General features: G+C 41.0%; 1 protein-coding gene across 1 annotated transcript in view; it reads right to left on the bottom strand.

Moving 5' to 3' along the window:
- Positions 1–23,852, bottom strand: part of pappaa (pregnancy-associated plasma protein A, pappalysin 1a) — a 93,162-nt gene that overhangs the window by 59,994 nt on the left and 9,316 nt on the right. Inside the window, exons 2-7 of the mRNA XM_077542657.1 lie at positions 20,966–22,064; positions 13,758–13,903; positions 12,348–12,641; positions 10,970–11,162; positions 10,414–10,535; positions 5,113–5,614 (exon numbers count right to left, since the gene is read on the bottom strand). Coding sequence (XP_077398783.1) covers positions 5,113–5,614; positions 10,414–10,535; positions 10,970–11,162; positions 12,348–12,641; positions 13,758–13,903; positions 20,966–22,064 — 2,356 coding nt within the window. The remainder of the gene's footprint in view (positions 1–5,112; positions 5,615–10,413; positions 10,536–10,969; positions 11,163–12,347; positions 12,642–13,757; positions 13,904–20,965; positions 22,065–23,852) is intronic.

Below are 23,852 nucleotides of genomic sequence, written 5' to 3'. Positions count from 1 at the left end.
TAGGTTAATTGAAGATTTTAAATTGTCCTTAGGTGTGAATGTAAATGGTTGCTTGTCAAAACAGTATGTGTCCTGAGGTTGTCTTCAACCAGTCGAGAGGCCCCTGTGACACTATTGAGGATGGATAGTGAATGATTTCCACAGTTTTGACTTCTAGTTTTGGTTCCATTTGATCCTCTTAGCCCATCAATTTGTGCTGTTCTACTGTACAAGAAGGAGTGAGTAGAAAACATAGACTATGACAGTCTGCCGTTAGCTTTCAGAGACCAAATTTCCAAATCCTTGTCTGTCACGCTTTAGCATTTTCTATTATATAATTAATATATTTTTTTATGATGGTGACTGTACTGAATTAGAACTAAAGTACATTAATTAATTAATTAGAACAAGACCAAGTGCAACCAAAAACACGGAATGGATCGCGGTCGACTTTGTTGCATCATGCTATGATGGTTAGAGATTGGACTTTATCTTGGGTTCTGATAGTCAGTAAATATATTATTATAAGTACAAAGTTGATTCAGAATCCCATAAAAAAAAATCTTCCTATTTTAAAATTTAAAAGACTTCATTCTGGTTGATGTTGATGCATGCATGGCAGGTTTATTTATATACTGTAGGTCCAGGCTAATCAAAGTGATTAAGTGCCAAAGGAATGGAGTAGAAATAAAACCATAAGGGATAATAAGACAATACAAGCCCAATATATGTCATTTTGATGGCTGAAAATCCATAATAATGGGTACAGGTCAAACCAGTCAATCAATCAGCTTGAATCTCTAGGATTTCAACACCAAACAATAGTCAATACAATTATTGTGTAATCAATACAATCATAGTGTAATCCTTTTGTATTTACAGAGTTCCTAAAATATTTTTTAAAAGCTCTGCTTTTTGTCAAAGAGAGAAGACGAAGAAGCGTGAACTCTTTCATTGCTGCTGCTGACTGTAATGTTTGGGGACGGTAAAGATGAAAGGTAAAACAAGAGACTTGTGATCCATTTACATGCCGGCAAAGAAGTCAGCCATACAAGTCTTTATCACTGATAAGATTTCATCCTTTTGTGGATCCCAACATTAATCTCAAGAAGCTTGTCGGAAAGGAATGAGGAATTTTATCTTGAGTCCATCTATAAGTTTAGTACAATGGATAAAATATACCTTACAAAGTTCTTAAGTGTCAAACTACTTATGATTAAAATAGTGTTATTGTATATCATGTATGTCCATATGAAGGTGTTCTTATATCTGCTTGTTGGTCTTTGCTAACAGATCTCGGATAACTAAAACAGACAAACTTTAGCATCTACAAGAACAAGGTAAGGGTTGTTTAGTCAATACGGGAGCTGATATTGATCTATGGTTTCAATGCTTGTCAGTGTTGAATGGGCTGCGTTTAATTTATATAGCCCCTAACTGTCATTTAAATGAATGTTCAGACACAAACATGTTGTCGTTGATGTCTAGATGTCTAACCACTAAGGAATGTCATGCATCCTATGTTAGACACAACATAATGTATTCATTTTAACATTAGTCACATTTGAGCAATGCATCTACGGTTGCCGCTGATTGTTTTCAGACATTAAGTATTACTAATCTAGAGTAGTTCTAAGAAAGGCTCACACTTTGCCTTTCTCAAACTATCAAATAATACCAATGTAGTGCTGGTCAGGGTTTACTGGTACTGGCTAAACCAACACTAACTAGTTCCATACCCCACATTCTGGTCAAATTATAAACTGTACAAACAAGTCAATTTCAATTGGCTTTCGGTGGAAACGTGAATACCAGAGGCATAATGGTTGAGACAACGTTTATTCGCTTGTGCCTTCGACAAAACTAGATGAAGCGGGACAATGCCATTCAAAAAACAGGTACATCTTCATGCAATCAGATCATTTGATTTGTGGGGGAGACAAAATTACTTTCAACACAAAGGGGTGTGGGCAATGAGTCTCGACTCTAGTCTACTCTCTTGAGTGCCTGGCCGTAGCTCGGCCGTAGCAACCAACTCCAGATAAAAAGTGGTGGATGAGAGTGGACAAAGCCGTGACCTGAGATACCCAGGAGAGCCTGGGATGCCCCTGGGGACATTGCCAGACGGGAGGAGGGTTTTGGGAGGCTTGCATGGATGGACTGTCATTACGGAGACACGCTCCATATCCAACGAGTTGGAGTGCACGGCACCTATCTGTTATTGAGACTGCCTCTGGATTTGTGGAACTGCCTTGTTAGTGGTGAAAGTGTACCATCGGATGCTGAGGATGTTCCGGAAGCAGTCCCTTTGGAAAACATTTGGCGGCCGAAAGTGTCCACGACTCGCAACCGTTGAGCAGGACAGAGGGGAGCAGAGAGTGGAGGAGACAAATCTTCATTGGAGTGATTCAAGCACTCTTCCACACTCTTGCTAACCTGCCTGCGAGCCATCTGGAGACATCTAGAGATCTCCGGCTCAGTCGAACAGGAAATGGTGATCATTGCGCCCAGGTATGTAAAAGAGTCAACAGACTCAACCTCTTGGGTGTTGGAGAGCAGCACTGCAGCCAGAGGTAGAAGAAAGTCTGAGAGAGACGGCAGTTTTGTCTTCGACCCCTCTCTGACAGTTAGGCCAAGAGGAGAGGATTCTTCTTCCATAACCACAAGTGCGTCAATGAGGGTATCAGTGAGAGTGGTCGGAGGCCGACATCATCAGCGAAGTCGAGACCAGATCAGCAATGAGTCTCGGATGGTTAACTTTGCTCTCAGTCTGTCTGCCCCTGGAATTAACTAACCATGTCCACACAGAAATGAAGCCAGATTCGTATATAAAATCAAGTCTCATAAGCACTAAATTATTTCAAGAAATTTGTGGATCTGCATAAAACAGCTGAAACATTATAGGTTGCCACAGGAAGTCACCCAAAAAAGAATAAGGAACTGTGCCGTGTGAACAAACTCACCAAAATGGTAGTGAATATGAAGTGGCGAACAAAGGAGACATTTGTGTCACGCTGAATTTGTATATTTTTCTGAGAAAGCCCTATCATGTTCGCTCATGGTCACGTGAGAACTGCGACACCATTTCAGGAAAGATGTTGCACACATGGAAGTGCAAGGGGAGTGTTTTGAGATTTATTCACCTTGAGACCCAGTTTAAAAAATGATTGTTTTCAGGCACCCAAAACACCATCTCCATATGGATGAAATGCAAAAAATGATCAAAAACTTTTGCAGATACAGTACACTGACACTTGTTTTCGTGTGGACAGGGCCTTGAGAAGGCAGCCGGCAAATTTGCAAGTAAACTGCAATCCACGTTCACTGTCCCGCATTGTTACTTGACGCACAGTACAGCAAGCTGTTTAATAAATTATGATGGCCAGTGTGAAAGAGTTAAATCTAGCTCAGCAATGAATTGGGCTGGTTTACTAAAACTGATTATTTGGAAGAGTTGATTTAATTGCATCTACTTTTAAAGATGGTGTACCTTGATTGATCTATGTTTAGTAGACCTCTCAACAAAGGAGCCATGGGGATTGTCATGAGATATTATGGGAAAGAGCTGCCAATCCCTGGGTCTTTCCCAATTACAGAGGGGGTGTTGGGAGTTACTTCTCTGGGAGGTCCACTCACATCAGCTGAGATAGCCTTTGACCCAGTAACAGCTCTGAAACCCACATCACTGAGAGGATTAGCCCATCGACTGGGGTGCCTCAACTGAATGGGGGTCAGACCAAATACGCACCCCACACACCCCCTCATGCTTTCGCAACCCCCTAATGTTCTCTTCCATCACCTATTGGCCCTCTGCGATGATTTAACCCCAAATAGTCCAACCTTCAACCTTATGCATCTCCTCTTCATTTCACACGTCCTGATTTTGCACCATAATTTATCCTTTTACTTTGACCTTCCAGCCTTAGGCCATTCCAAACAAACCGCCAGTTTGACCCAGCTCAGGTAAAGGCCAGTGGTCTGACAGTAGAGATCTATCACAGCACACCCATCCAAGAAGGAAGAAGCTTTTGTGATACACAAGAAGCAGCTAAAAATTATCTTCTTTGAAACTGTTTCCTGATGGCACCCTATATCAGGGATTTTATTTTTAGACCTCTCTATACGTGTTCTGTTCTAAATAAACAAATAAGCGTGTGTTTTCTTTGTTGCAATCATGCTACAAAACCCCTCTGACCAGCGACAACATTCCATATGCACTCAGGAAGGTAAACAGTCCACCAGTGCCATCGACCTCGACCACGGGAATGCAACCACAGCTCATGAAGTACACCACAGCTTTTAAACTACCGACAGTACGTCAATAATCAGTGAGGTGTGCCAAAACCCTCCCTGCAAATAAAATGCATCGTACTTGGTGCTGCCTTTGGAAGACCTTGTGCTGTCCAAAATAAGGAAGTTGTTGTGAGGGCGCACGAGTATCGTGGCTCCATCTTGCATAACACGTATACTCACCCTTTCGATTCTTATCGGGTGATTTTCCTTCTCATGTGAACCGCGCTGATAGGGAGATGGCACAACACACATCGGTGCCACGTATAGCACAAATCTTTTGACGAGTCAGCACATTCCGCAAGAGCAAAGCACTAAACTCTCACCACAGTGTGCACATAATACTTTCAACAAGCCATCTGTTTGCCCTTGCTTCACGGAACAGGGAAAAAACAAATGTGGGCAACGATTGACCTGCGACTTTGGAAATACATGTCCAACCGCAGGTCTAAAACTCCAAGAGAAACGGTGGCTTACTCATTTTCTTCAGGGTGCTGAAAAGGAAATCTGCTAGTGCAATGCCATGTTTGCGGGCATACCTTGCTCACACAAACAAACACACATTGACTCACTGTCACATATAAAAATCACTAATTCTGCTTCCACTTTAAAGCAAGTGAAAACACAATCCATTTCCCGACTTGGAATACTCCTCTCAAATAGCCTACACGGGGAATGTATTAATAATAATAAATAGGCGCTTGTGTCTTTTCAGGAATATTACAGGTAGCAAACCATTAGACCGTGGTCTTGTCTGGAGGTTTTATTCCACAGATTTCCCAAGGGAGCGTCACAAACATGGACTGTTGACTGAAAAAGCCATTTACCTACCAGGTCACTCACCTGTCTGTATATCGGCGTGGCGGATCATTGAAAATGAGACCATGTGGCGCGTGGGTGAAGGCCGGCTGGCGCAGCAGACGGTAGCGCAGTGGTTGGCAGTCTTTGCACAGAGAGCAGTCCGGTTTGGATGCCAAGAGGGTGGCGTCGATCTCCAAGTGTTGCTCCATGGTGAAAAACTGCACCCCGTAGACTTCCTCCTCAACGTCCAGCTTCAGGGTGAGTGCAGTGTCACAGAAGACATTGCTGGGCCCTAGCGAGATGTTATTGCCACTGACGGTGAGCAGCAAGATGTTGTGGATAGCCGGCAGTGCTGTTTCTTCAGGGCTGAAGAACGTGACCCAGACGGTCAGTGAGTCCGGTACCAGCGGATGGGGGAATTCCAGTTGGAGCATGCAGCCCTGGAGGGGGCACTCGGACAGGCCAACGATGCCCTGCTCGATCCCCGCGTTGGGGCTCCAGGTACGCACGCTTGGTTCGCAGGCCTGCTCGACATCAGGAGGACCTGTGGGATAAAGTTACAGAAATCAAACTTGTGTAGTATACAAAACTAAACAAACTATTAGAGGTTTTGTGGTTGCACATCTGCCTCATAATCAGGAAATACGGGTGCAAATCTCTCTTTTGGAACATCTCTGTGTGGTGATGGAATGTTCTCTATGGGTACGTCCTACCACATTCCAAAAACACGCTTCTTATAGGTAAATCGAAGATTCTAAATTAACTCATTTTAAATGGGAGTCTTGGGAGAATTAAAACAGTGGTGTGCAGACCTTTTACATCCATTGGAAATCCTTGTACATGGTGCATGAAATCCAGACAGGATGCCACAATGTTCTCTAATGTAAGCTTAAGGCTTTGGATCTTATTTACGAGGGCCGTCGGATCAAGAATGTGCATCACCGAGTTTTAAAAATGCATTTGTCGAGCATGTGCACCCCTTGCGACATGAAGGTGGAGGTGAAACTGAGAGTTCATTGTGAGTTCTTGCTAGTAGAGCGAGGTGTGTACCTTGCGAGAGGGGGGCCTACCGTAAGGGGCTCTCAGTTCAGCAAAGCCGTTACAACCTCGAACAGTCACACTCGCTCCATATTTGGAGTCGGCACACAGCTAACTCGCATTATCCCAAGTGACGTACGCTAACATTCATCAAGCACTTTGAGAAGCCAGTGAGCGGCAGACACTATGTTCTCCCCCGATTTCCTTTAGTGCACTTCCAAGCTGGCGAGCGACGACGCCATTTGCTAACCTCATTTCTGGGCACCGTGCAAAATTCCACTGTTTAATCAAGTGAACACTGAATATGCTTTCCAAGCCACATTATCTCAACACATTTATTATTGTACTGTAACTGCGTGTGTGGCCAGAGTGGAGGTAAATGAAAGAAGAATGTGGAAAAAAAGACAAAAGTGAGGCTGGTAGAGAAGTATTCGTTGAAATGCTTGGAGAGCTTCGGTTTACTCTGTGACCTCCTCCTGCAGGGCCTAATTTTCGTTTAGTTTGCAAGAAGCAGATCAGCTGTTATGAAGGCCGAATACTGCTCTTGCGCTGCTGTTAAAATAATTTGAGATGCAAATGTACGTATGATCTTTTTTTCAATTTTAAATATTCCAAGTGAAGTCAAAACTATAGTACATTACAAGTGTTAAAGCCACAACAGAACATATCGTTGGCATCGGGCCAAAACCTTCACTTTTCAACCCAAAAACAACATGTTGTTTCAACCATTAAAATTGCATAATTAAGAAAACAAGCCATTTTCAACACTTTAGACTGGTCAATAATTTGTAAGAAAAATAAATAAAAAAATGACACCCACACGTGTAGAGTGACCAAAAGTACAGACTTTTGAAAAAATATGAAATTTGCCAAATTGTGATTTACGAGCCAGCGATATATCAGGTGACATTTTAAATTTTATTTCACCTGGCTTAATTTCTACATATGAGACAGATGAAGTCGTATATTATTTACATTCAGTTACTTACCAACTTTTAGTTTTCATTTTTAGTTCGTATTGTGGTATTTTTTATGTTATACATATGTTCAATATCACTTTTTTTCACACCAATAGATTTGTTTTGGTGTGTCCGGGACATTTCTGGGCAGAAACTCAATGTTTTCCCTCCAGCCTAACTGCGGAGGCAAGCGACTAACAGTGGCATATGCAAATATTGTTGTGCAAATGCCCGCTCCTCATTGGTGGACTGGTTTCACACTTGTTCCTGGTTGGCTCCTGTCCTTGACCTGCTCGAACGTCAGTTTTGAATGTTGTGTTTGCAAACAGTAACAGTAATCCATTATTATTATTATTATTATTATGTACACATTGAAGCTCTCATCAATTTAATGTCATAAAATTACATTATTCTGTCAAAGAATAAAACCTAATATTTACTGAGGAAAAATAATAAATATAAAAATAAATAATATATAATAATGATAATATAAATAATAAAAATTACTTGGATTTATAGAAAAAAAAAACAATGACTTTTTCCTCATACCGTTATTTGTTTTCTATAAAGACACTACTATTTCAAGAATCAACGTTTGTTGTCAATTATGACAACACCCAAAAAAGTGGGCAAGTCAGCGACCTGTCATCCATGGAATGATGCTGGGGTCTGCTCACCATCCAAAGAGGCGGGTGGGTGGTTGAACTATGGGACATGTCCAGGCATGCACACGTTCTGCTCTCTAGGAAGTGGCTCCCATGGTGAATGACTCACTGTCACACACTGTTACACATTCCCAAGGCAGACAAGATAATCCCACCACACACACACACACACACCCGACACTCTCATAAACGTGCACACTTGACGATGGCATAAGACACCGACTAAATAGCTGGGGAATCTGTGTCACTTCATGTTGCAATGGGTGTATTGCTAGTCTATCAGAGCTGGTAGTTTCATACATGGAGGAAAAAATGCTATGTTTTCAGCATTTGGCCTACATTTTACCGATACGTTCAAACGACTTTGCAGTACGATTTTAACAACTTTATCAAGACATTGGAACGACTTTACCAATACGTTCAAACACGTGTATCAGTAAGTTTGAACGAATTTACCAATATATTCAAACAACTTTGCAGTACCTTCGAAACAACACAGCTCAGTCAAAACTGTTTACTTCACATTGGCAGTTCCACGCTTTCGTAAAACCAGATTGCTACCAAAATTTAAACCGTGTGTACCAGACATATGGGTGGCAAAATATTTTCGTTTTTGTCAGCAAAGTTTGATGACTCCATCTCCCACCCTGAAAAGAGTATTTAATCACCCGTCTGGCAGAAATCTATAGATATGATTACTTCTGGTTGATTCCGAGCCTTACTTAGTTACACCCAATCAACATTTTTGACACCATGCATGTACTCACGTATACCTACAGGATGTTGCACCACATTCACTCACTGCTGTTTCCAATCAAGCCAAGATCCTTTCCTTGTGAATGACGCTAACCACACACATCTCGCTTAAATATTTTGGTTGCTTTCCACCGCACACAACCTCTCTTCCTCTCCACCTCCTGCCGAACTCATGTCCATGTGTGCCTTTTCTTTTTTAACTTTTTTTCCCCTGCCAGGCCATCGAGTCGTAAACATTTACGAGAGGTACTCTGGCCCTCAATGACCATGCCGCCGTTTGAGGTGCGATGTGTATGCATGAACGCTCAACTCATGAATGCATACGCACATGCAAAGCCCAGCACGGCATCGTTTATCTCCAGATATGAGCCTCACCGTATAGTTTACATGCAAATGCATCTGTTTCCAACCATCAGCGGGTGCGGGAGAACGTCTACTACTGCAGACACTTTATTCACCCAAAACGGCAGCTGGGAGTCCACCGAGACGCCGGCCCGGGCAAAGTTAAGAGGAAATGGGGAGCTGACACAAACAGGGAGGCTTTCCAAGAAAGAAAATTGAGTACAGTTTACACACAGAGCATGTTGGACAAGCCCAGACTTGCCTCTGGTACACACATTATGGCGAGTGTTAAGGCAAGGTTCAGTGACTTTAAATAATCTATAGATCACCCACACGCACGCACGCCAACTCAAGCAGACAAACGCCGCACAGAATCCGAGATAAAGGCGACACATTAAATTTGGCCGCTTGGCGACGTGCCTGAAAGGAGCGTGCACGTACACTTGATATGATATGTGGAGGAGGGCAAGCTCTAAAGCAGTCATTAAAAAGGTGTAATAATGCGTGAGTAATAGGTCTCGGTCCAACAAGCTTTGCAGCTTGTATACTATAAACATGAATAAGATCGTAATCACTGCTGTCATTAATAGAAATATTCCTTGGACAGATAAACTTACGCAGTCATTACTTGAAGTGATTTTTTTTTTTCATGTTTGCTTTTTGTGCAGGATATTTGTAGAGGGTTGGAACATGGGCCAAAGGTGAAGTCCTTTTTGTTATTTTAATGATATGTTTTAGTGATTTACTGTAAAATCCGAAAGCAAATGACTGTGTTGTATTGTATTGACTGTATTATACACAACACAAGTACTGACAATAAACTACTTTTTCGTGGTGATTTTTTGGAGCGTTTTATACATAGGGTTTTATGGTATTGTCATTTTTTTTATTTATTAATTTTTCTTGAAGTATATGGTAAAATTCATTCACTTGAACAATCAGGTGTTGATACAATTAATGTAAACAAGTACAAGAAAAAAAATATGAAATACACTTATTTTAAATAAAGGTGTCATTATTTTGTCAACATTGAAAACTTCAATAATAGCCAAAAGCGAGTGAATCCAAATTAGGATAGTCCAGCCTTGTTGGAGGTCTGCGCTCCGAGCATCATAATAGCAAATCTCTGCCAGAGAGATCCAGTGGTGCGCAGATGGGACACAAAGTATTTTAATAGCATAAATACCTCATCCCTGTAAAGTTCTTATAAAGAGGACTCACTATCAGTGCACCCAAAAAATAAATCAGCGGAAATCCCACTTATGTCAGCTTTGATTGTGCCTAAATCCCATGGTTTTTAATGGGGGAATTTCATTTAAGACAAGGATTTTGACATCGGACGTAGGCTTGATCCCCAACGCCACGTGAATGGCAGTACGGTACTTTAAAGCTTGATCCGTCGGGAGTCCAACTAATGAGTGCGTGTTTCGGAAGTGAGTCAGTAGGCAAAATGTTTGCATGTTGGAGCTTTGACTCAGAAAAACAACAAAACCTCAATTTCTGTTTGTATATTTTACACAGCCTTTCGTATCGCTTAGCACAGTAGTGGACGATGTTGAGTATGTAGTGCACATGATATCTACCTTCAGCCTCGAGTGGAGACCAGTGTCCAGAGGGGGCGCACGGTCGGGGTGATGATGAGTTGGAGGCGTACTGCAATAGAACTCTCCCCTCTGTACATTTATCACACACTGATCCCAATTCTCTAGGAAACACAACAGACAGGCATAGCAACCAACTTAGATACAGACCACAAGCGCCATCATTCCTCAAACTGTATAGATGTTGCTATATATATATATATATATATATGGCACGGTTATGCGGTGAATCAATCAGTTTCACCGCATGCTGTAAACGAGTTTCCTTTGCAGTATGCACTTATATTAGGGTGTATTTCAGAAGCCTTCAGTGTGCATTAGTGTTCATGTGTACAGTACAGTACATAATTATATTCAAAAAAGTACACACAAATAAAGCCCTCCGCCATACTAGATGGCTCGCCTCCCTGAAGCTAAGTAGACAAACACCTGCCTCAACTATGTGATTAAAAAGGCAAAGTCCAATGAAGATACAAAGGATCACTTAAGACTTCCAAGTCAAGTCATTTCTATAGGCAACCTATCCAGGTCATTTCACCTGTCGTAAAAGTGTCCCGAAATGGGCGGGAACCATTCCAAGGTGACAGAGTTGTGGTGCTGCTCCACCACCTGAGGGGGCATCGACACCGGGGGAGGTTTGGAGGCAGGTTGCCACGTCTGGTAGACCAGGTCCAGGTAGCAGTGCATCCGAGCCACCTGATTCAGGGTGAAGGAGTCGGTACAGGAGTCGTCTGTGGGGAAGACAAGGCTCGTTTGCAGGAATATGGGAAGTTGGGACAGTGGCTCAGCAATAACTTCTCCAATACTGGTCACACACAAATATTAAATTAGTTAAATTAATGACGTCATCATTTTGCAAGATGTAATTTTACAAGATTATAGCCTTTAAATACAAAAAAAAGGTAACACGAAAATAGTTTTAATATTTTGAGAATAATACAAGGTAATAAAAAAGTTGTAATTTTATTTTAGAGATGGCGGGAAATTAATAATTCACCCTCAGAAAATTTGGCGAATAAAGTCATAATATTTGCATAAAAACAAGGTGATATTTTCCATGAATAAAGTTATAATAGCCCAAGAAAAAGGGGAATTTTTAAGAATATATGCAAAATCAAATGTTAAAATTCTTGAATAAATTTTTTTCTTTCTTTTTTTACATATCTGTCCAGGTAAGACAATTGAGAACAGGTTCTTATTTGCAATGCTGAGCTGGCTGCAAACTAAGCAAAATAAAATCACATACGAATATTCAACAAATTGTAAAATGCAATATTGTGATATATTAGTTTAATATATGGTGACATATTTAGTTAATAAATGGTAAATGGACTGCTAATGCATTACATCCTAGATTATTGTTAAAGTTGAAATATTTGGGGGGGGGGGTGTATTTCCCCATGATATAATTATATAAGAATGGTAGTAAAAGTTGTAATAAATCAAAGCAAAAATAAAAAAAAATAGTATTAAAAGAAAAAAAAGCAACTTCCCAAGATAAAAATGAACCAAAATAGATATGCAGGGCGGTTGGGGAGTGTCGATTTCATGACAATAAAGGTTTGATACTCATGAGAGCAGACTTCACCAAACAAAATTCATACCGATATATTATTTATAAACAAAGTGCTGCTTAAGACAACTAAACACTTCCATTAAACAGTTCCTGTCACAAAAATGTGGTAACTGTTATTATATTGGTGACCCACAGTTACACATATTAAATAATCAACAATCTCTCATTAATTTAGGCATGTATCTTATTGTAATCAAATTCCTTGTGCAGTTTTAGTAATGATCTTAAAGCGACTAGCGGTCCACAAGACCACCGTTACTTTATATAAATTGTAATATCTTGGGGAAATTATAAAAAATAAAAAAAAATAAAAAAACAATCAAGGCACCCAGTTGCACACCTGCATAACTCATGTAGTTGTTGAAGGGCGTGTGCGTGAAGTGCGGACAACCACAGGTTTCGTTTCCCGGCTCGGGATCGTGGCAGCCTTTGTACTTGGGCGTGGGGTTGGTGTCGGCGCACAGATCGCCCGTCTCCATGGACGGCTCCGTCTCCAAACAAGCGTCGTTGCAAGACTCGATCTCAGAGATCCCTCGAAAGACGTGGTAGAGGCCCAGACTGTGACCGACCTCGTGAACCATAGTGTCGGTGTGGCCAAATGTGCCGTAGAAAGACGGGTTCAGCACAATTCCACCTGGGAGATGTGAAAATATAGTGTACGGTAAATAAAAAAGGATTTTGCGTTTTATATATATATAAATATATATATAGATTGAAAAAAAAGTTTATAATAATGTTGTGGCACAAGTGTGCACACCCTTTTCTAAAAGTTTCAGAGTCAGCATCAAAGATATGATTAAATAAATACATTAAATTAAACTAATAAAAATAACAAAAACTAAAAATTTTAAAATTACTAAAAATAAAAAAAAATTAAAAATTAAAAGTTACATTAAAATTTTTAAAAAGAGTAGATGTTTTTGTTAATGAAATTAAATAAAAATGAAAATGTTTTTACAAAAATGAAAACTAACTGAAACTACATCTCACATTTGTAAAACGTACTAAAAGCAACTATAACTATAGTCATTCATTTTTGTCTTTATTTGGGGTTATTTTTAAGTGAAAATTTATTTCGATATTAAAGAAGAACAGCCAAAAGGTCAAAGGTCAAAAGGTCTTTGAGAATTGTTGTTACATTACTTTATTACACAATATGTAGTGACCTTTGTTTTTTAAAATCTTGTGCCCAACAATCATTTCATATATATATATTTTTAAAAAACTAAGACTAATACTAAAACTAATTAAAAACTCAACTAAGACAAAGATTTTCATAAAAAAATAAAAACAAACGTGGTTAATCAGGAGTGCTATAAAGGTATGTGCTGACTCCCATCCTAAATACAATCACATCCCCAGTTATCAGGGTGTGCACACTTGTGAAGCCACATTATCTTAGATTTTTTTTTACTTCCACAATCAAAAAGATTTCATTTTTGTAATCAAATGAGTTGATGAGTTACATTAATGTTGTAAAGTTTTGAAATTATTTCAAAGTATGAATGGAACTTAGTATTTGGACAAGGGTGTGTAGACTTTTTATATCCACTGTAAATGCATTATGCAAACAATCAATATGTAGAGTCGCGTAATGGATTACTAACGGTCCACCTGCGCTTCCTCACAGTTTGAGCTGTGATCAAGACAGATGATTGCTGCTTGAGGCTTGAACTGTAATTACACTGAATCAACAGTGTGTGTGCGTGTCTCTGTGTGTGTGTGTGTGTGTGTTTACGTGTCATCTAACCTAAATGCGTGAGGGCTTCTTTGTCCCACGGCCAAGTGGCAACCCCCGCTAGATCTTCATCAGAGGAGTTGGCAAAGAAAACGTTCAGGTGAGTAGAGCCGTCCAAGCGCAGGATCTCTTTGAGCTCCTTCACATCCAAATAAGCTCTGGGAAATGACGGGGAAAAGCACATAGGAAAAAAAGTTTTACATATGAATCTGTTTTTTTTTTTTTGCACAAAGCCATATTAGCACCGACTGAAAAGAAAGTCATAATATTGGAAACAACTTCCCAGGTATAAGTTGTAGTATCTCCAGACATGGTTGTTATTTCCTGACAATAACTTTCTGATATCACAAGAAAAGTCAGATTTTTATGAGAATAAAGTTGTAATGTTATGAGAAGTTTTTTTTCTAAAGTTCCTAATATGTCATTTTACAAGTTTATAGCACTAATTTACAGGAAAAAAAATCGGGTTGTTACGCAAAATGTTTATTAGGAAAAAAAAGCTGATGGGTAAAGTTGAAATATTACTGTTCCCAAATGTACATTTATGCGAATAAAGCATTATATTAGAAGGAAAAACCTGTAATATGAGAAAAAAAAGTTGTAATTTTTACAAGCAATAGATTGGAAGAAACTGAAAATTATGTTACAAAAAAGTCATGCATTTGTAATAAATAGAATGAAATTGTAATATAATTTGAAAAATATATAAATACAGAATCATAATATTACAAGAAAAATCTAAATCTTATATAAAATTGTGTGAATTTACCAACAACGATGATAATAATAATAATAATAACAATAATAATAAATAATATAATTTTACAATAATAAAGACAAACTTTCCACACACTAAAAAACAAGGCAGAATTTTAGAGGCACAAAATTAATAATGTTATATAGTAATGAAAAGTCAAAATTTTATGAAAATAAAGTCCTAATATTGGGGATTTTTTTAATGTAAAAAAAAGAAGAAGAAGAAGAACAAGTTTTTGCTTTTTCTTGGCTCCAAAACTCACTAGCACACAAAACACATGTTCAATTGGATTGTGTGAATGCAGTCTTATTTATGGACGACCTGGCTGGGGAACTTGAGCAACAAATTATTTGCACTAATGCATGAACGAATGGAGATAGAGAACCAAATTTATAAAATGCTGCAATGCTGTTTCAATTTGAAGACGCCCTAATCATTTGTCATCCTCGCTATTGCACCCTTGTGTATTGGAGAGGAAATTGGACCCTCGTTGAGGCTGTTGTCTAGGAAGTGTAAGAGGCCAATAAACAGCAACCCAAAATGCAACCAAGGGCCTTCATTTCCCTTGTTTGTAGCAGTGCTGATAGCCAAGCCGCAATGCCTTGTGAACATCATGGCGACACATGTTTTATGTTGGGAAGACAACCAGTTCAATAAAACATTTGCTGCTATTATTCCGTTTGATTCAAGTTCTCCCGAGGTCTTCTTCATGTCAACAAGCCACCAATTAATTGAGCGCACGGAGTGAAGTGTTGTCTTCCAGGAGTGTGGCCCAGCGATGCGTTCTGGCCCGGGGGGGGGGGCGGGGGGGCGGGTACTGATAACTGTAATCATTCAGCACCGCGATAAGTTGTCGCCGCAGTCTAACTGTCATTCGTTTTTATGAACAAATTAAAGCCTGGCCGCTGGCCCTGGCAGGCAGTGTGAGCGAGCACAGCCATCACTAGTTGAAAGTGTCAATAATCTGTTGCATCTGCTGGAGTATTTAAAAAATAAAAATAAAAAAATTCTAAACAACACAAAACACAACAGACAAAATATGGTCACAAATTACACCTCCTTTGAATGTTTTGACTTAGTTTGTTGTGATCCTTTTGCCTGCTACGACCAGTGTTTTGGTTTGTTACTTTGGTGTTCTCGGATCATAAGATTAAGTGTGACAACGAGGCTAATAAAAATAAATTAAAAAAAGACATGACCATGTACAGCTGGGAAGCAAAACGCACTTCCAACCAAATGGTTCCGACCCTCTGGTTAAATGTGAACTAAGTGGTGAAAATAATGCGGCATAATCTCTCACTGGAACAAATAAACTACACGCCTATGGGTAGTTTTTCTGAATGGCCGGCTGTGTTTGTCTATTTACACATTACAAGTCTGTGGTTAGGTATCGGCATATTTGTGGATGAACGTGAGAAGCAGAAAAATACAGCAAAAAAAAATAAAAAATGATGTAGACCCTGATTAAATAACTTTCAACTTAATTTCAATGGTGCTACACCAACTTTTTGTTTTTTTACACGAACCCACCAATTTCTTCATTATATTCACTTAGTGCTGTCTGTCCTGTTAATTTCAGTTTCATTCTTTTGCACCACAGCCCTTTGCGTATAATTTTTTTCATTTGGTGCTCTGAAAACTTAGCCAGCCATGCCAGCATGTTTTTTAGTGAATAGTTCCACGTCTTGAAATTTTTTACAAAAAAAAAAAGAGGCAAGTGTCTGCATAAGATATTAAAATCTAAATGTAAAAGCAAGCTGACTGGTGGCGTATGTTCAATGTCACCTAGAGGAAGCAATTTAAAAGTGGCTAACAGCGGTGTTTGGCAGCGTTTTAGAGGAAACACACCCGTGAGAAAATTGTCCCTACTGGCAATTCGATGAAAGTTTGAACCCGGAGACATTTAATAGATAATATCTCCACAAAGTTTGATGGATAAATCTCACTGCACCACGAGGAAGAGACAACGGAATACACAGGCTACTTTTCCGGGGGTAGACTATATAATAGCAAATTTAACAGTCAAGACCACACCAACCGAGACCAAGACATTATTGAGAAACGAGATTATCAAGACTGAGTGACAAGACCAAAACTGTATTTATCAACAAAAAACACCAGTATCTTTTTTTAAATTACATTTGCTACAAACACAAATTCTTCCATGTTGTTTTTGAAATATTACGATAGAATACAGCTCAAATCTAGGGGTGTGGCATTCCAGTGCAGGCAACACCGGGAAGGCAGCACAGCACCTCCACACTGGGGGTACTGGCCTGGTCTTAACCAGTCTAGATCAAAAATCCAGAGTTTTCCCTGTCCAAGACCAAGCAAAGATGCCTTCCATGCCAAGACGAGACCGAGACCTTTAATAATAATAAGTGGTCTTGAGACCGGTCTCAAGACCAATACCGATCTCGAGAACTCCAACAGTAGTTGTGTCTGTCAAATACAAACCAATTGTGAGCTGATTACTTCCAAAAATGACCAGCCAGCGGCCCTGACTTGACAGCGAGGCTTGGTTAAGATCAGCCGTTTCGAGGGAACAACGGGACTACACTAAGCAAAAGCCGCTTTTCTTTTGTCATTCACAACCCCTAGCCGCACTCAACATTGGTTACGGTGGAGAAGGGGGCGGGGTGTGCAGTGGCTCATTTTTGATGAAGGAGCTGAAACGGACAACAAGGGGTGGGTAATTCCGTCTTTAGGTGGGCCCGTCATTGACGGATGCCTACGTTTCGGCGAGTGCTTCCGCATTATCGGTGAGTGCTTTTTGACGCGATGCCTTGAATTATACACAGACGGAGCACTGACGGAAGCAGGTTTACATCCTTAGATCTGGGTCAGTACAGATGGTCCTTCTCAGTCAGTGTATTTTTTTTAGGCTTTGCATCATTAAGTACTCGCCGAAATGTGGAAGCATGTGCCAAAAGATGGACATTCAGCAAGACAAAATCTTAGGCTGATTTAGCTCTAATTCTTGATCTTTGGGGTATATTGACAAAACGTGCCTGTGACATGGCATGTTATCAAGAAGCCTGGTAAATTTTAATTGACAAAAATAATACATCGTACATATTCTTTTAGGAATTCCCTAACAATTCTTGATTGGTCAAAGGGTTTGACTGACAGACATTCAAGAGCACAAATTCTACTTAATCTAATTAAGTTAATTTAATAACCAACCATCTATGGTCATTAGCACGTTCGACACATTTGGCATTTTGTACAAAGACAACAATGATTTAAAAGTCCTCGGTGAGCATTCATTTCTGCATATTGAAGGCGCCCATATGCTCTGGATTTCCGACTATTGTTTGTTACTCTTGCGAGAAAAGAGGCTTTGATCAGCTGCCACTTTGCCGAGCCTGTGGAAGTGTCTGTAGCACACAAAGAGTTTGGACCGTTCACTCCGTCTTTGTGCCCGTCCATTCACGTCTTCTTCTAAGCTCCTTGCCAATGACCCTTACCCGGCTTTACTCCGACCCTGTCGCTCTCCCTCTTTGGAACCCCGTCACATGGGGAGGTTGGACAGGTGGCTGTGACGGATCGTTTGGTGCGAGATCCAGCGTGTGACTGCTCAAACTTCTGCGCTCAAAGCTTTTAAATTGGAGATTATGACTTCATCCATTTACACCCATGTATAATTCATATGAAGCTGTAAATTTATCTCATATACATTCAGTAAAGTAAGCCTGGAGCCAGTGAAGGAGCAAGCTGGTATGTATGTGGCACTGGTAGCCAATAGAACTTTCATATTCCGAGTGGGGTAACACCACAGCTCTTAAACCCCATCGTTCATCTCCGCTTTTATTACCGGATCTGATTGCTTGTCCTCAACCTTTCTGCTTATAAATGCACTCTTGCACGCGTTGATTCGCAACAACCCAGAAAGAAATTAGAATTGGGAATGATGACAACAATAACCAGAAGGGTTTAACAGGACAAAGGGGCCGGCAAAAGCTCCGAAGTGGTCACTCTTAACTGGGCACTGGAGTGAACGCTCTCAGAACTTTGGCAACATCTTCCTTGCCTTCCGCGACTTAACGACCACCATCTAGCTGGAGCATAAAGTGGTGAACTCCCCCGTGCAGCATATTTTCAAAAAAAAGATATAATCTGACAATCCATTATCCCATCCGAGTAGGCTAATGGCCTCGAATGCATGAGGCATTTTCTTGAACAGCTACCCCCTCACTAAAAGCACAGGTGAAATCTTGACAACAGGTGTTTTTATAAGTGCGCTACGGTTTTAAAGGGGAAGTGCAAAGTCCTGGTATTTACGAACAAGCACTCCATTATGTTTTATGGGACGGGGCTTAATGGTTTAGACGACCAACTGTAAAACACCCAAGTCAAGGGCCTGGGAGATTAGCTCCCTCCACTGAGCTAAATACAGCGGGGAGAGGGAGTGGAGCAGAGAAAGGGTGGTCCATCCATCAATCTGCCACTCTGAGATGTATTGACTCATGAGGAGGAGAGACAGAGGCCAAGGGAAAACGGATGACCTATTAGCCTCTGACAACGCCGTGCTAAAGCTTCATTTCCCAAAATGAAAAGGTGTGTGCACCCGTCTTTCATTGGTTTAGGAATGACATCCGGGTGCTTAGGTTGGAAATATTACTAAAAACTTCAAATACAGTATTGAATATTTCATCGGTGAGTCATTGGGGGTAAACCATGAAGCCAACTCCCTGTGCCCTTCACTGTCTCATTTCGCCCTCATGTAATATAATTTCACACTACATAAATCCAGGCAAAGGAATGGTTGGCATTTTTTAGAAAGTACATGAGATCAAATCAAATACCAGCACAAAAAAAAAGCAAAAAAAGACTGAGAAAAAATTCCAATCATATTTAGCAAGATTTGTTTGCAGAGGTTGGGAATGGTGGCGGTGGTGTTTGCAGTTGTCTGTGTCCTATGATTACTTGTCTTTTAAAAACAGGCAGCAATGTTAAGGAAATGAAAGCCACAGTTATTGTCCCCCTGCAATGTAATGTGCATTTCTCATGCTGGATTCCATAGGCAGAAGTCAAAGAACTCAAAATATCTGTAGAGCATACCATGCACATACCATAATCAAAAATCAATGCAAGCAGTCACTTGTGCAAGATTATTCTCAATGAGAAGATCGCCCCTGTTTTTCTTTCTTTCTGGTATGCGTCAAACCCCACGCCCATATGTCAAATACCAAGGAGATTTGGACAGTGGAAGCCAGTTGTTGACATCTAAATCAAGCAGATTCTCCGCCGCTTGATGAATGGGCTTTGAACGATGACTAAGCTGGAAGGGATGTGAAGCCCACCTGCTTTTACTCTCCCAGTGTTGTTAATTAAATGTCATTATTTTGCTATTTAGCGGTCATTTCAAACAAAGGGATAGTGGTGAACTGACAGCGCTTCCAACTTGAGCTGTGATTGAAACCAGCCACCTTCATCGCTCTGTTCACAATAACACGAAGATCTGAACGAGGATTTACCGCTTTTGCTAATGATGACAACTCCATGCTTTGTGTTCATTCAAGGCTACTGAATCTTGTACACCCGGAACCAACAAATGCTGGTATTGGAGGGCTGGCAGAGGCCTTTTAAAAAAAATTCCAAATAGCTACGATCTCTGCCAGCTACTACGACATAACAAAAAAAAAAAGGTTTATGAAGGTCTGCGTGTTCTCAAGCAGCCACATCGAATACCACAATCCCTACGTTCATATGCTGTACACCTGGAAGACGCCATGAAAAAAATGAATCCTCACAAGTTTCTCCACTGTTTTTCATTGGAAAATTCAGCCTCTCGTGTTTGGGGACCCTCACCTGCCTCCCAAGGAAACACGTCTGTGCGGTTTCCTGGGGAGAGCGGCATGTCTAGAATAATTTCCATTGCTACAAGCGAAAGTCATTCTGGTCCTGTTTTCCTGACCTCTATTTGCCTTTACACTGTTTACAATCTCACTCTTTCCGAATCAACCGCCGCCTCCAATCAAGACAGCTTAATTTGGACCACTGGCTACAGGAAACAAAGTAGAAAAAGGTGGGGGAGAGTTGTTGAAAAATGGATACACACACTCACACAAAATATATCCGTCTGGCCTGTGCATTTGCTACCAGGAGAATCATCATGTAGCATTTGTTTTGCCCCGCTTGTGTGCGGAACACTGATTGAAGCAGGCCGAGGTAAGATTGGACTAGCTGCCCCCGGAGGATTTCCCAGGCCACACAGGCTGGGAGTTGAGTTACAACTCAGCCGCAAACCAAATGGTCAGGAAGCAGAAGGACTTGACTTCCAAGCCCATCTTGAGGGGCGGGCACACCGAAAGATTTGTCTTTTGATTAATCGAGGAATGAGAGATGTGGATTTGGTCAACTGAAATTACTTCATCATGACTTGTAGGAAATCAACCAATGAATGTTGTGGTGATATACTGTATTTGAAGAACTAGAAAATAAATTGCAGTGTTCTTACTTGTGTGGAGAGGAGCGGTTGAAGCACGTCTTGGTCACATCCGTTACATCGGGGTTGCAACAGTCACCGAGGTCGTAGTAGAAATTTTCCCAGTTACATTCTGGGTCACACACGCCGTTACCCTGCTTGCTCTCAGGGCAGCGGCTCCGATGGCCCGACACGCAGTCTCCTGCGTCAAACCCGGTGAGAGGATGGTTGCATTCTGGGTCGCAAGCGTCGTCGCCCACTTTGCTGATGTCACAGTTAGCAAGAATCAACCTGTTTCGAAGGGACGAGTTGGTGATGTTGTGAATGCTGAGCTCCCAGGTGATGTTGTAAGGACTGAAGGCATCATTAAGCTGCTGGTGTTGCAAGCTAATTTGGTGGTCCGACACGGTTGGCTTGGTCCGCGTATCATCCCAGATATTTATCACGCGATATCGTACTTTCTTGGGCCGTCGGAAACTAGAAAGCTGGTTGTAATTTTTGATGACCTCGACATTGTCACAGACCGTTTGGCCACAAGCTGGAGGCTCTAGGGTTGTGTCTAATAATCCTTCTGTATTTCCTCCACCACCCTGAAAACCCATCCGTACACCTCCCCTCTGCTCTGGCTGAGGAAAGTTTCCATCTTTCACAGTCAGCCACTTCCTGCCCGGGTGCTCAAAGGTCTCACGTATGACCAGCTGAGGTAGATTTTGAGGGTCGTCATAGCCCTGCATATCCCTGATAATCTGCCTCTGCCCTCGAGCATGCCGCCATAGAGCCACCCTCTCCACCGACCCCCTGTAGTTATGATTCAGTGCGTTCCCCCCGATCATCAGTACTTTGCACTTTTTGGTCAGGTGACTGAAGACGTCACCCGATTGCTCACGACTCACGCCAACCTGGGCGCCGTTGACAAAGAGCTTCATGTAGATGCCATCGTAGGTGACGGCCAGATGCGCCCACTGATTTGGTATGTAGCGTGCGTTGGAGTGGATGGTGGTGGCCTTGTGAGCACGATCTGTCTTCAGAGAGAAGAAGAAGCGAGGGTCTCGGTTGCCATGTTCACTGACCGACTGGATGCCGAGCAACCAGCCTCGGTCGCTGGAGGCGTAGAAACATTTGTCGTAAAGGCCTGGGAAGACAACAGAGGAAAACACTGTTAATATGTGCATTTGCTTAGTCTATGAGTCTACATGTTCTGGCAGTCTGTCGCTTCACAGGTGCCAAGGTTCCGGTTCAGCTCACTACTTTGTAGAGGGAAGTTTTCAATTTGATTAATTGAACAATACATGTAAACAAACAAGAACACCAAAAAGAGAAAGTGGTCCCTTGCAGAGAAAAATGGCAACACTTATTTCCAGCGTGGAGTTATCTGAGGTCGTCTTTATGGAACACACCAAAAGCCCCTGTTATACTTATGTGGGAGTCAAGTGAATGCACAGGGTTAAAGGACATAGAAACTCAGGTGGTAGAAAACAGCAGCTGCTTTGGACTGACATGTTCAAACTTCAGATATTTGGCGGCAACACAATGGGGTCTGTTAGCCGGAGGGAGTAAGCGTGGTACAAATATGTCTCTGCAGGCAAACGTGAAGCATGGCAGAGATTCCATGCAGATTTGGGGGGAGGGGGTGCATTTGCCCAAATAGAGCTGTGGATTTGGTCAGATATTGTGGTTCTGTCTTATCCGTCACGCAAGGCTATCCGCAGAGTCAAAATGTACCGGTAATCACCCGCCAATACATATGAGAACATTACACACGCCAAGTACCTCCATAAAACTCAACTCAATCCTATACATTACCAAAAAAAATCAAAAACATCCAAGAATCCGGTAATTGTTATTTCCAGCTGTCAAGATCGGAAAGCAGACGCATAAATATGATTTATTTTTCTCCTATATATCTGAGGGTGTGTTGTCCTGGAAATTGGGTTGAAGTGCATGTTTGGCTAAGGGAAACTCCATGGAAATCTCTCTGTATAGGCTTTTCGTGAACACTGAGTGCATTTAAAGTTGTTAGTGTAAATGTCCCTTGCCAGCTAAGTAGCCAGAAAAGGCCGGTTTTCTGCTGAGGCCTTGTTTTTGTAGAGGCACCAAAACACCTTTTTCCTGTTTCACTTGGACCATGTGTGTCAGCTCCAGCATGGTAATGTGTTTTCACTTCTTAGGGGATCTCTGAATGCTAACTGTTTGTTTGTTTAACGCTTGTTGAGGTACGTATGTGACCGGCGCACACGTTCGGGTCCAAGAGGGTTCAACGTGAATGCAAGTTTGTGGCCCAGGCTGCTGCATGGAGGTTTTGCAAAGATTCAAAGGCACCTTGACATGTCCCACATGGTGCATCAAAGAGGATTCTGACTTGAAGGGAGAATGCTGTCCTCTGGTTGGTAAAATTTTTTTTAGAACACCTTTAGACATCTTAAGGCATTCTAAGAAGCCTGCAACTCTGCGTACGGATTATTCTGATTTACACACATTATCTTCTAACAAGTCGTCATAGGCTGAATATGGAAGGAATTATAATTCGCAAAATGGAATGCAATACCTACAGAGCTGTCCGTCTGCTTTTTTGTTAGCAGTGACACATTAGTGCTAATGTTGTAGTTTGAATCAAGTTTAATTAAGAAAAAAATGTGTGAAAAAGTGTGACACTGATTTAAAATATATAATGTATAATTATTTTCTAAATATCTCAAATGTTGGGTTAATATCTCTCTAATAGTCTGTGAGCATGCTAACTAGTAATGCTGACTCTCTTAAGAGGATGCTTCTTACTCAAGCCTACATGCTATTTGTAAACTTTTTCGAAGTTTCATGATACAAATAACTTAAGTAGAATGTAGGTTTTAAAATAGTTCCCGGGTATTGCTTTCTGAAATATCAAACAAGTTAGCTTGATAGAGGTTAATGTCAATCTGTT

Source organism: Vanacampus margaritifer, chromosome 14, assembly GCF_051991255.1.
Source record: "Vanacampus margaritifer isolate UIUO_Vmar chromosome 14, RoL_Vmar_1.0, whole genome shotgun sequence".
NCBI lineage: Eukaryota > Metazoa > Chordata > Actinopteri > Syngnathiformes > Syngnathidae > Vanacampus > Vanacampus margaritifer.
The sequence above is the reverse complement of the archived record's forward strand: the minus strand, read 5'-3'. Positions and strand labels throughout refer to the sequence as shown.